The sequence below is a fragment of the Mobula birostris genome, chromosome 3 (genome assembly GCF_030028105.1).
Source record: "Mobula birostris isolate sMobBir1 chromosome 3, sMobBir1.hap1, whole genome shotgun sequence".
NCBI classification, from domain to species: Eukaryota; Metazoa; Chordata; class Chondrichthyes; order Myliobatiformes; family Myliobatidae; genus Mobula; species Mobula birostris.
Genome location: NC_092372.1, coordinates 195438223 through 195452436, shown reverse-complemented (window position 1 = coordinate 195452436; position 14214 = coordinate 195438223). Strand labels below are relative to the sequence as shown.

Below are 14214 nucleotides of genomic sequence, written 5' to 3'. Positions count from 1 at the left end.
TGATTGGTTTCTTAGCACATTTAATTTGATTTTTTGGAACGTTAGATTTTGTTCAGTTTAAGGGAGCACAGCCAACAGAACCTGTGTGTTTAAAGGAAACCTAAGAATAAAAGGCCCCTGTGAGAGAGGAAAAGTCATTTTTTTTTTTGTTTGTCTTTTAGGTCAGCTTCAACATAAGTATCACAGCAACAAAATGTCCAAATAATGGTAAAAAAACAAGTTTTCAAATCAAACCTCTGGGATTTAATGAAAAAGTAGAGGTTAATCTGGAATTTATTTGTGAATGTGAATGTCATAAAAAGGGATTGCCAAATAGCGCAGAATGTCATCAGGGTAATGGAACCTTTGAATGTGGAGCCTGCAGGTAGGTGACCAATTTGTTCAGGAGTTTGTAATTAAGTGCATGCCTGATGTGGAGAAACTAATGAATAAAAGTTCAACTGAATCATTTTAATTGATACGTTTGATTTTGTAATGTGACATACTGTCAAAATTCAAGACGTTTCAGTTTTTTAAGTGTTAATCAAAGCAGGAATTTAACAAAAAAGCTTGTTTATGGCAGCTTATATTGGAGGGAGTTTTTTCTTGTTTAACTGTGCAAGGGGAAAAATGGTCACACTGCAGACTTGAACAGCTTTTAATGATGTAGCAAAAATACAGATGCACTCTGAGGAGAAAGTGAAGGGGCTCAAGCTCGTTGGATCACACCCAAAACATTAATCTCTCTCAAGGTGGAACTGCTAATGCAGACAATGCAGGTTGCATTTATCCATTTAATAAGGCAAGAATTTGTCTGTAAGAAATAATTTTGGTGCAGTGTTATAATTTATAGAATTGTGACTATGTTACTAATTACTATTTGGTATGCTAATGATTCTTTGCTTATTACTGTAATTTCCCCTGGGACATTTATTCTCAATTCATGCAAAAAATCTGATCTGTTTTCACTTGTGTACTAAAGACTTATGTCCTATATGTCTGCCATTGGCATCTGGTGCATGGTAAATTTGAACACAATCCTGAGATAGTTAAATTTTGGAGAAATCCAGCTTATCCCATGAAAATTTTTTAAAATTGCAGATACTGGAAATTTGAAATAATACAAATTACTGTAAACACTCCTTTTACAGTGGGGTGGCATGGACACACAGCAGTTAGTGTAACACTATTATAATGCCACTTGTAAGAGCGGGGTTTAATTCCTGCCACTGTCCATAGGAAGTTTCTGTGTTCTCTCCGTAACTATGTGCACTTCATCTGGATGCTCCAGCTTCCTCGCACATTCCGAAAACATATGGGTTAGTGGGTTGTGAGCATGCTGTGTTAGCACCACTTGCAGCTGCCCGGCACAATCCTTGCTGATTTGATTTGACACAAGTTACATTTCACTGTATGTTTCTATATACATGTAATAAATAAACCTAATCTTTATCAGTAGGTTAACCAGCATCTGTAGAAAGGCGAAGTGTTTCCTCCTCTTGAAATATTAACTCTGTTCCTCTTTTCTTAGATGCTGTTTTCAGCATCTTTGCTCATGGCCTGCACTAAAATAAGCTTGAGGTACTTCTAATAATTCTCCTTTTGTGGCTCGTTAATAACTTCCCTCAACGGATCTGGAAAGGTGACTCATACTGCGGGCGTAATAAATTCCAGCCCCAGTATATCAGTGTGTCTGAAAAAGTATTCAGATAAGCTGACTTGTATTGTCTGTCGTGGTGACTCCCTTCCACCAGAGCTGTGCAATAGTGTGGTGAGATAATTTTAATATACACAGTGCTGTGGCAAGTAAAGCTGTTTTGTACTTCCAGCGACCCAGGTACAGTCATAGAAACTACAGCACAGGAGATGGTTTATCTGTCCACCATATATGCACACAACATATTGATCTAAACTAATTCCATGTGCTTGCCCAGGAATTGTATATCTCTATTCTTTGTCTATTCCTGTGCCCACATTAGTTTCTTCTAGATGCTCCTGTTTCCTCTCCTGTTTGGGTTGGCAGGTTAAATGGCCACTTTATATTGTCCCTAGTATATAAACGAGTGGTAGAATGTAGGTGTGGGAGTTTGGGCAGGGTAGTTGATCGGAACTTGTGAATAAAATATTTTAGCACACAATTATTGTAAAGATAGATGCTTAATGGTTAGTGCTGACTTGGTGGCTCAAAGGTCTCACCCATGCACCACTCTCAGACTCCATATTAACCACTAGATTTGGTAGGTTGTTTGTTGAGTGCCACTGAATAACACACAATGTAACAGCAAGAGTTCAGATTTTTTTCATTAAAGGTGCTAGAAGAAATACATGAAAATATTGTAATATTTATAATATATCACGGCAGTTTTTAAAATATAGGCTGCTTAATTTTCAGGTGTAATAAAGGGCGCATTGGGCGTTTCTGTGAGTGCAGCACTGATGAGGTAAACAGTGAGGACATGGATGCTTCATGCAGGAAAGATAATACATCTCAAATCTGCAGTGACAATGGTGATTGCATCTGTGGAGAATGTGTCTGTAAAAAGAGGGAAAATCCTACTGAAATCATCTCTGGCAAATATTGTGAATGTGATAACTTCAACTGTGACCGGTCTGGTGGTTTGATTTGTGGAGGCAAGTATGCAGTTCATGAAGTGATCTACATGAATTAATGTTTCACATTCCATAATGAGGTTTCACAGAATACTTCTGTTTACAATATTGTTACAAATGCTCTTGCTGTGGCAAAAAGTTCTGTTTTCATTTTGGAAATGAGGCATTTGCTTTCCCACTCGAACCATTTTAGCATCTCAATTCATAGAGGAGTCAATTCCATCATGCTTTTGTGCTACCTAATCTCATCACGTGTTGAATTAGAACTATGCCTAACGCCAAAGAGAAAGAAAGTAAATGTCATTTTCGGCCCACCATGTCTTCATCAACCATGATGCTGATCTAAACTAATCCCATCGGACAGCACACGGTCTGTATCACTTTACCATGTACTTCTGTTTCATGCAGTGGTCACTCTAAGGCATTCTTTCAGTATCTTTAATTGATTGGAGACTTGAACCTTGTTTCAAAACTGAACTGCAAAAACATTTAAATGCTCTTCTAACCCACCCACCCACCCACCCCCCGTACAAGTGTAAATGAAAAGCAAAAGGACCAAGCATTTTTGATGCGAGAATAGATTACAGGGAACTAACTGAAGGCATGGTGCTGATGTGAATGCTGTGACTTTGTGGGATTAATGACCTCTTGTGACATCCGGTGCTTCAATCTTGGACCAGATATTACATTGAATAACTGAGAAGAATGTTGAGATAAATGATTGCAACTATATTATCCCACACAATCTTTTAAATTTTTTCTTTTCCTATATTGAAAATATTCACTTCCTGTGTTGCCAGTTATCCAGAAGATTGCTTTTATTTTAGTAATTGATTTTATAATTTCACTATTTTGCGCTCTAGTTTGTAAAAAGGAAAAGAACAACAGATTTGGTTTCACATATGAATAGTTCATTTAAAAGAGGCGAGCAGTTGCGAAAGTATTCCAAAAAGAAATTATAAAGTCCTGGACTTTAAAAGAGTTCAAGAATAAGGAAGCCTTGATGAACCTTTAAAAAACACTTTTCCACATCTAGGCTCTTGTATGCAGCTCTGGGCACTATATGCTTATTTATCTGTATGATAAGTCTTTTACCATTTTTTTCTGTTACTGTTATCTCCAACTGTATTTAAATTCATTTTTAGTGAAGCTGATACCTATAACACAGGCAAGTAGTATGACCAGCCAAATTGTTCTTCTATTAAACCAGTACAGACTTTGACGGGCTTAATGACTTTGTCTGCTCTAATTGTTCTGCTTCGTAAGTAAATTGATGGTTTTTTGGTGGGATGGGTGAGTGGGTTGTAAGGTGGTAGGGAGTGCAGAAATCACAAACTCGATTATTCAGGAATATTTATCTCTGCCTCTGCAGGAAATGGAATCTGTAAGTGTAGGGTATGTGAATGTTACCCCAACTTCACTGGCAATGCCTGTGATTGCTCTGTGGACAATTCAACATGTATTTCAAAGAATGGACAGATGTGTAATGGCAGAGGTACATGTGAATGTGGTCGCTGCAAATGCACTGATCCAAAATTCCAGGGGTCGGCCTGTGAAATGTGTCCAACTTGCCCAGGAGTCTGTATAGAACATAAGTAGGTATTCCGGTATTTTATTCCTGTTTTTGTTGTGTTAAAGCCTCGGCATTATATCATGTTAAGTGTTATATTAAATAAAAGTTGTGGCATTTAAGTAAAACTGTTCCATATTTTAGTACAAGTGCTTAATCCTTCTGCACTTGAATATCATATATTAAAAGGGGTAAACTAATCCAGAAATAATCAGAATACCCATCATATCTCATTTAATCTTAATGTTTACAGTCTTGATTTCTTTGTCTCATGATTAACCTTAAGACAATATTTCTTTTAAGACTGAAAATAAAAGGGGAAAAAAAATCATGTTCACAAATTATTTTCTATTTTCTTGGCTGCTGCTTCAAGGTTAGATAAGTTTGTAATAGACATTTAATGATCCTGGGCCACTCTTATGGATTATATGCATATTAGAATGCAACAGTACAAATATTGTACTCCAGTCTGAGAACCAAGTTTGTATCAATAGAAGCATTCTCGATATGAATTTTTGGAGCTAAGGGTAAGCTATCAATGTCTTCAGAGATGCCTAATAAATATCCATTTTAAAATGCAAGGGAGAAAAGCATGATTACTTTCATCTGTATTTCATTCAATTTGTCATTCTGTCCAAATGTTGTGTTCCCACTAAAACTGGTATGTCTTGGAATGTTGGCTAGTTAATGTCTATGGAAAAAATTCAAATTTACGGGTAAACTAAGGATAACAGTCTATGAACTCTCCAGTAGAACTTTATTGTAGTTTTTTACCCAAGGTACTTGATCTGGAATTGAATCTCTGTGACTAACTAGAATGGGTATGCATAAACTTGCAAAATTTCTGTGTTCAATAGGGATTGTGTTCAGTGTAAAGCCTTCCAGAAAGGACCCAAGAAAGATACTTGTGATCAGTGTGAGTTTGAAGTGATTTTGGTGGAAAAGCAGGATGAGTTGCCACAACCAGGAGCAGTTCCATCAATTGCTCACTGTAAAGAGAAGGATGAGAATGACTGCTGGTTCTACTTCTCCTATTCTGTTAATGACCAGAATGTTCCAGAAGTTCATGTTACCAAAAATCCAGGTAAGACTTGTGTGCTTTGGAAGTTTTCAACTGTGACTCAGTGCTCCAATACACAAAATATATGAAAAATATTATTAGCAAAGCGATGAAAAAGTATTCAAAATCTGGTATTTCGAGTAGTCAAAATTTGTTATGAAACTGTTGGTTAAGGCTTTGTTAACGTTTTCTTTTTCCCCCACAAATGTCCGAGTTACAGAAAGTACACCAAATCGATGCATATTTGTAATCAAGGACATACTGACATTTTCGTGTTCCACTCATTGGGAGCTGTTTTATAAGACAGCAACTGTTCTAACTCCTAATGAAGAGGCAACAGCATTCTCCTGAAAGATCAGAAAACTACAGAATGGTCCTTCAAGTCTTTAACAGTTTGTTAGGATAATCTTCCCTCACAGCTTCCAGCCTTGTGGTCCCTCAATCCCATACAACACACTGGTGCCTCTTTCTTAAAATGCACAGAAGGCCTAACTGGGCACTCCCATTGTTTCAGTCTACTCTTGCCTCAAAGCTATTTCTTAGAACAGAGCTTCATCCCTTCCATAAATTGACCCCTTCATTTTAGTTCCGATATTGAACAGCTTCTCCTTTGATTCAACTCTTTCTCCAGATCAGATTAGAAATGTAATCATGGGAACATGAATGGGCCCATGTTGTGTTTGTCCTTGTGGGATATGTGAACCAGGCTGCCCTTTGCTCCTAGAGATTTTTTATATTAAAAAAGACAAATCCTCTGCTGCCTATTTCCAACCTGCTCTCAATTTTGCATGGTCTTTTCTGGATTTCTGTCTCTTTCAGCAGATATATTGAAATGAATCTCAAGGTTGTATAGTGACATTTACGTATTTTGATAATAAATTTAGTTTGAGCTTTGATATTGGTGAACACGAGAAAATCTGCAGATGCTGGAAATCCAAAGTAACACACAAAATGCTGGAGGGACTTAGAAGGACAGGCTGCATCTATGGAAATAAATAGTCGAAGTTTCAGGCCAAGACCTTTCTTCAGGACTGAAAAGGAAGGGGGAAGACGCCAGAATCAAAAGGTGGGGGCGGTGACAGAAAAGAGGCTAGCTGGACGGCGATAGATGGAAAAGGTCAAGGGCTGGAATAAAAAGAATCTGATAGTACAGGAGAGTGGACCATAGGAGAAAGGGAAGGAGGAGGGGACTGGGGGGAAGAAATAGGCAGGTGAGAAGAAGCAAAAGGTCAAAGTGGTGAATAAAGGAAGGGGGAAGGGGAATTTGTTTACCGTCAGGTTGGAGGGTTCCCAAACGACAGACTCCTACAGCTCTCACAGCTGTATTTCTTGCAATTGTAGTGCATGCAAAATATCTGTTCCATTTTCCCAGTTCTTCCTACTGCAGTATGTGTTCTAATGATAGGATTTTCCACATGGATGCTTCCTGAGGTCTCTCCCTTTATTTTTCTTAACTTTTTCTTTCCTTCTGTCGTAATAGTTAGAGCCCTCAAGTACATATAATCTATTTCATGCATCTCTGCTCTCTCTCCCCTCTCTTTCAGGTAAAGCAAAGGAAGTGGTGGCCCTTGGTTTCAAGCTACACTAGCCTCCACGTTCAATAATTTCTGCTATCTTCAAAAAAATTCCATTCCCAAAGGATATGACTGTTGCATGAATGAGAAATAAGTTACAATTAGTGGAACCAAAACCTAACTTCTCACAGTCCTTATATTTCCTTGTATATGTGAATTATTTCAATATGTCATCAATGTAAAGACAAATAACCATATTGCTCAACATAAATGTTATATAGATCATAAAGTCCATTATATTTTGTTTTTCATTTATTTTTCTAGAATGTCCGCAAGCACCTGACATCATTCCAATTGTAGCTGGAGTAGTTGCTGGTATTGTCTTGATAGGCCTTGCCTTGTTGCTGATTTGGAAATTACTGATGATCATTCATGACCGAAGGGAATTTGCAAAATTCGAGAAAGAGAAAATGAATGCCAAGTGGGATACAGTAAGTCCACTTTGTGTTCTTGTCATGGATTTAAGAAAGTAACCAAAAAGCTATTTAGAATAATCCACTTGAAGGTGGGACATTTTTTTATATCTCAATCTGGTTCATTTTTAAGATCTCATTCTTAGGAACATAAATTCATTGCTGCAATCTGTCAATGTGCTGTTGAGCCATGTCTAATTAATAACTATCCAAACTACCTACCTTTTATAACAAAATCATGTGTAAACCAGTATATGAAGATTAAGAATTGTACTTCCTAGAGTGTTAGGTTGCACAATATCTTTTGCAACACCAGCCTTTAAAAAAAGCACAGCTTGATAGGTGGATATCTTGTTACTGTTTGTAATGTGCTGAACTTTCCATTGTGTGCAAGTCCAGAAAAAGTGGTCAGTGCTTTGGGATAGAAAGTAGCCCCCTTACAACTGAGTGGAGAAATGTGTTCACCCACAGAAGATAGTTGAGGCACGGTCATGAAATATATCCAAGAAGTTGTAAAATGGAACACTATTATTCCTTTCTTTCTAAGTAATGAACACTGGAAAAATAATTGCCTAAGAAATAAATTCAGCTTGTAAAGCTTCTCTTTCTGAATAGGTTAAAGGAAGTTTAAGTAATAATGTCTAAATATGGACAAAAAAAATAGAGAGCTATGGGGTTAGATTGATCTTAGACAGGTTAAAAGGTCAGCACAACATATTGGGATGAAGGACCTGTACTGAGTTGTAATGCTCTATGTAACAATAGAAATTGATATCTAAAAATTCTGAGCTACAGTCGTGATGTTTCAAACGAGTCTGTCATGGTAGCCTTTAAATTGAGACCTTCCTATCCTCACCATCTATTTCACTGCTGTGAAGAAAGCTGAAGGGTGCTGGAAATAAGTGACCATAGAGTTGCACAGAACAGAAATTAGCTCTTCAGCTGTTGGATACAGAAAAATGAAAATCTACAAATCATCTCTGTAATTCAAATATTAAATATAGGTCTGAATTTTAGCTGTGTAGGTATCAGATGTGAAGACAAATGGAAATCAAACTTGGTATCAGTAAAACCACCCCCATCTCAGATCTCCATGTAATGTAATTAGCTTATTTGTCATTACTGTAGATAATAGCTTACGGGATTTAATTTGGTTTAATGCTCCCATCACCAAGTGATTGAATTGTTTTGAATTCACATCTTTAGTGTGCACATTTTCAACCAATACAGGGTCTACTATCTGATGCAGTGGACAAGCTGCTGACTTGTCTGTTATTCTGAAAGATCTGCTGAAATAATTTTGGGGGTAAAAAGCACAACTAAATCAATATTTATACCTTTAATTTTTTTTTTCTTTTTGCTGATTCTTCATATTTGTTTTCTCTGTAGCAAGAAAATCCTATTTACAGGAGTCCTATACACAAATTCAAGAATCCAAATTATGGGCGCAAAGTTGCTTCTCTCTAAACCTGTTTGTATCATCTTCTCTTGCATGATTTCTTGTCTTTGCTTTTCTGTATTTGCCTGTTTAACTGTTATAGTGACAGAAGACTTGCCTTTAAAACAACTACAAATATTCAAAAGGGAAAATGAACCCAAATTTTTTGTACATGCATGGTTTTGGTGGTGTTTAACCAGAGACAGTGAGCATACTTGTATTCAAATTACTTGAGACAGGCAATAAATTAGCAAAATAAGTGACTTAGGCAAGCTTCACCCTACAATGTACATAATAGAATTATAATTCTCTTTAGAAACCTGCTCACACTAGTTTTTTTGGAAATGCTGGGTTCTTCGGAAATCCTTGTGTGCATGGTCTGTGCACTTTGCTAACTAAATAACTTGTGTGACTTAAACGTGCTTTGCCATTAGACGGTTTTACTCTTTTGGCAATGTTCCATTTATGTAAGCATATCTTTCTTGGCACAGTAGGTGATAATCTCTAATGATACAGGATTCATGCAGTCAAAAGATTGAAAATGTTTGTTTTAGTTGTTATGTTTGAACCTTCTTTAGAACAGAGACCAGTCAAACATATGGTTCAATAGCCTGTGATTCACTGTCCATACCTGGAGAGAGTAGCATTAAAATTACCACACATTGGTAAAGAGAGTAAGCTGGATGGTGTGAGTTCCTCCTCAATCACAATCTTAATATTTTTGCTGATAAAAAAATGTAATAGCTGTATCCTCAGCAATCTGCTCTCCTAACAGCAAAATGAATGTAATAATGGCAGTTTGCCTGTGCTACTCCTATATGTTCTTAATTTGTAGGGTGTGAGAAAGACCCCATTTATTTAATCAGTAACTTGAATGTTGCACATTCCTGCAGTCTCTCTAATGATGGTATTGGTAATTCTGCAATAAAGATGATTAAAGATTTGTTATGTTACAGAAGCATTGCAGTATTCTTATTGGGCTAGTGGTAAAAGGCTCAAACAAATGTTCAGAAATTAATTAAAATCCTACCACTTCATCTTAAGTTCAGTTAAATCGGAATCTGAAATGAAATGCTAGCAACAGTAAAGCAGGTGCAACTACCAGCTCCTAAGGGGGACAGTCATCTCGTTCTCATATCCTTTAGGGCAGGGGTTCCCAACCTGGGGTACACAGACCTCTCAGTTAATGGTAAGGGTCCGTGGCATAGAAAAGGTTGGGGACTCCCGCTTTCGGGTAAAGTGTGTTAACTGAGTCTGAAATAGTCCATTCTGTAGCAAGGACAGATGAGGGATAAATGCTAACCTTGCTCCTTCCATCCTTATTCCTGGAGGAACCAGAATTTTTTAAAAAAGTAATAGTGTTTCAGATTCAAGAGATGTGATTTGGCAAGGTGTGATTTACCATTTAGTGAAAAGAAAGAAAGCTGTGCTAATGAATAAATGTAAAATTAAATATTATTAAAACACCTTAATGTAGTTTAGAAAGAACTATTTCTATTAGATAGCAGAATAATTTGCAACACTTTTGAGCAGTTCCACCTGTGGTTCTATACCATTAGTCAGCCATTGTGCACTGATCCAGACAGTTTATACTACCATATCCAACCTCTCACAGAATTTGAGCTTCCATTTCTGTACTTTCAGCAGCCCCTCTGCTTTTAGAACCTTCATTCTCTATTTTTTTTCTTTCTGACTAGCTGGTTCTCAGTCTTCCTTAGTATCTCATCCCGTCATCCTGTACTTGGTCATTCAATTTATGCTTTATTTATATTTATTTATATATATATAAAAATAAAGCATAAATTGATATATATATATGTCCCTCTTGGCTTTTGGATATTTAAATTGTTTTGGTGGGGTGGAGGGAGAATGAAGTACAAAATTTAGTCTTGACTAACTTCCCATGATTCCCAATCTCCAAATCTTGCACACTATTCAAATCCTCGGTCTTCCCCAACCATTACACTTGTGATCTATCCATTCTTGATGGCATACTGTACTTCTGACACTGTTCTTGCATGCCTCTCTCTTCACCCCATGTTTGATGGCTCTCCTACAACAACCAAAGTCACTTGCTTTAGAATTTAGCATAAAGCTAAATTTTTGTTGCTGATATAGTCTCTTGGCACTGTTCGTTGAAGTTGTTTTCTACTTAAATGGTGCTTTTCAGTGCAAGCTGGTAGAAGATGGTATGATTATAGTAATTGCTGTTTTGTTTCATGCTGCTTTATGCACTTGAATATTGTGAACTTGCATTTAATTCTTGGCTCAAGTGTGCTTCAGAACTTAGGAACTTGCTTTGAAACTAACCTGTCACTGCTGTGCTGTGAATTTAAGTTGTATGTTAATTTGATTTCAGATTTTATTACAGTAATATATTTAGGTTTTGAATGATACTTCAGAAGTTGAATTGCAATGGGAGTTTAATTTGCACCTTTTGAAGTATGCTTTAACATGATTGTTTGAAATGTAAAATATTCCTTCTTACTGTTAAGTTGCCAAAAATTATATTAAGCTGGTTACAATGTAGTTTTGAAACCACTACGATTTTGTATACTTGTGACTGACAGAAGAATTGAGCTCTCAAAATTAAGCAGCTATGAACAGAATATTCTTCCTGGTTAAATTGTGAGTCATGCTAACATCACCTGTAAAGTTGAGATGACTGTAGCTATTAGTATGTGGTATTTCATTATTTTAACATTCCGAAAACTGCTTGCCAGCAAACAATCAGTCTTCAAATGAGTATATAGGGCATACATAATAAATTACAGCACTCAATCGATATAACTAGGAATGGCAAGATATGTGATTTTGAATGCAAAGTGTTTTCTGAGGACTAGAATGTTTAATATAATAAGGTTTTTTTTAACTAAACAGATCTGTAAAGCAAATTATTTCAATCTTGTTATTATTGGAAGCAAAGTTGCTAAAACTAAACTTAATAGATGCCAAGTTTACATGGTTGTGGAACACAGTGATAATACCATCACAGTAGATCTTTTGGACATGGTGTTCTTGGAAGAATCTATGTCAGATCACCTGGAAATCAAGATAAATGGGCTGTATTGTGATGAGAGTCGGTATATTTTACTTTTACTTCGGAAAATGTTGATGTAATATGAAGTTGCATATCTTAGGGGAGGCTTTCAAACCATTTTGCCTCTTGAGTTATCCAATTGATCGGTTCCCCTGCTCTTGTAGTTCACAATATACAGTTTCATTCATGATAGACATGTATGTATAAATAGTGAAAGAAGAAGACGTAGCAAACAAGAGTGAGGCCTTTACTAGTAAGATGTAGAGCAAGAACATGCATTGAAATACTAACTTTTTGTATCATCTTCATGCAAACTATTATTAGAAGATGAATTTCAGGGTCTCTAAGTTGCAATGTAAATGTTAACAACAGTGTTAAAGAATGACATGTTAGTGGGATTAACTCGTTGATCACGGTCTGAAATAGCTTGCTCAGCTAAATGACCTATTACTGCTCTGCCATAAAATTGATCAGTAAACTGAAAACTTCTGCAGTTGTGTGGAAGCTTAAGGAGTTACCTTACTCTGAAGACTGTGGTATTCTGTTGTTTCTTTCCTCTAAAACTTACAAACATTTGAGGTCAGGAGATTGCTTAACATTGCTTAATTTTTGTTATTCCAGAGTAAGTTTTCCCTACTAAAGAAGCCATAGATGCCTTATAAATGGAAAGAGTTAATTACTGATTAGGTTTTGTTATAATCCATAACAAGTGACAATATAAAAGTAGCCAGGTCTTAAAAGTAGGGACCAGTGAGAGGCAAACTACTATCTGCCTAATACGTTTTCCTTCCAATAAGTAAAAACTTTGTGAACCCAGGGAGATGCTGTACTTGTCAATTAAATTGCTAAATATCAGAATCAAAATCAGGTTTAATATCACCAATGATATAATTTATATATATTTGCCAATGACATACTATTTTGAAATTTAAAGTTAATTTTATCTTTTTCCTCTCCAGGGTGAAAATCCAATCTACAAGAGTGCGGTGACAACTATTGTCAACCCAAAATACGAGGGAAAATGATGGAGTTTGTTCATTTTTGTGAGGGTTTTTTTTTTATTTTAATATAGATAATGGGTTTGGGTTTCTTTTGTAGTCACAAATTAGCTTTAGATCACAGCAGTGATTGCTAACCAATAATGTAAGTTTTTCTATGCAGATTTTGCAATGTGTACAGTAAGTGTAAACAAAAATTAGTTGCTTTTTAAATGCATTTTAATTTGAAGAGGTGCAAAACGCCAGTGTTGGAATGGAATATTATCCCTTGGTCTAGCTTTGTTTTTTAAGATTCTTCCAGAATTTAGACTTGCTATCATGTAAATTCTCTGAGCAGTATTCTAATCCGGTAAAACAACTTGAAAAGCAAAAGAATCTCCACTCAATTTATGTGCCAAAAGAAATAATTTGGAATATACTGTATGTCTGGTATTTACATGAGTGCCTGAGAGAATTTTGTAGACCCAAAAAAAATCTCATCTTTTCTTTAATCCACATTTATCTTACGGTCGTACTGTGACTTGTGAAATTCTTAGTTGGCATTCTGTGTATTTTGTTACCCCCTTTAGATCGTGACAACTGAGCAAAAGTACGTTTCTTTTATTTTTAAAGCATTATACAACTGTGTTAAACATATAACTGAAATATTTGATATGCGTACACTACTCTGCCAAATGTGGAATCTTTTTATTTAATTGTCAATGGCTTTGCCAAATCATGACAGATCAAACTTAGTGTTTTTTTAAAATTTGGATGCAAGTATTCATTGGTTTGTAATATTGCAGATTTTTTAAGGTATTTTGTAGTAACCAATAGGCCTCGATACTTGTATCAATGCAAAGAGCAAATCTTTCATTTCTAAGCAGGTTCTCTTGGAACTGCTCAAACTCAGAATGTTCCTTTATGTTCAATAGCTATACATACTAATAAGCTGCAAGCAAATAATAACTTGGAGACATGCTAGATATAGCTGTATGCATTAATTCGTTCCAGGTATGGACTGATTTCACTTGGATCACTTTCTTGATTTAAAGTGCCTTTTTATTTTAAGTATTTACACTCTTGGCATACACTTGACTTATTTATTAAATAAACAACTTTATAAAAATACTTTGGCTTAGAGTCTCTGTTTTACTGCAGCATGATATTTGGCACAACCAGATGTGTACTAAAATGTACTAGTGCTAACTAGATCAGCTGTAAAAGGCCCATGGGATGTTTGCCGTCATGAGTTAAAATGCATAGGAGGAGGAGTCTATCATCAAGGATGAGGTTTCAGGGTACTTGGAGACTAATGATAAAATAAGTCAAAGTCAGCATGGTTTCTGTAAAAGGAAATCTTGCCTGACTAATCTGTTAAGGTTCTTTGCGGAAGTAACAAGCAGGGTGGACAAAGGAGAGGCAGTGAGTGTCATTTACTTGGATTTTCATAAGATTTAATAAGGTGCCACACATGAGGTTGCTTAACAAGATAAAATCCTATGGTGTTACAGGAAAAATACTGGCATGGATAGTGGAATAGCTGAGTGGGC

At 36.1% G+C, this 14214-nt stretch overlaps 1 protein-coding gene across 1 annotated transcript in view; it reads left to right on the top strand.

Moving 5' to 3' along the window:
- The window catches only part of LOC140195520 (integrin beta-1-A-like), a 77754-nt gene extending 63962 nt beyond the window's left edge, over positions 1-13792 (top strand). The window contains exons 11-16 of the mRNA XM_072253975.1: positions 162-364; positions 2372-2610; positions 3962-4184; positions 5017-5243; positions 7058-7224; positions 12644-13792. Of these exons, the coding sequence (XP_072110076.1) occupies positions 162-364; positions 2372-2610; positions 3962-4184; positions 5017-5243; positions 7058-7224; positions 12644-12709 (1125 nt within the window). The 3' untranslated portion in view covers positions 12710-13792. The remainder of the gene's footprint in view (positions 1-161; positions 365-2371; positions 2611-3961; positions 4185-5016; positions 5244-7057; positions 7225-12643) is intronic.
- Positions 13793-14214: the final 422 nt, after the last annotated feature.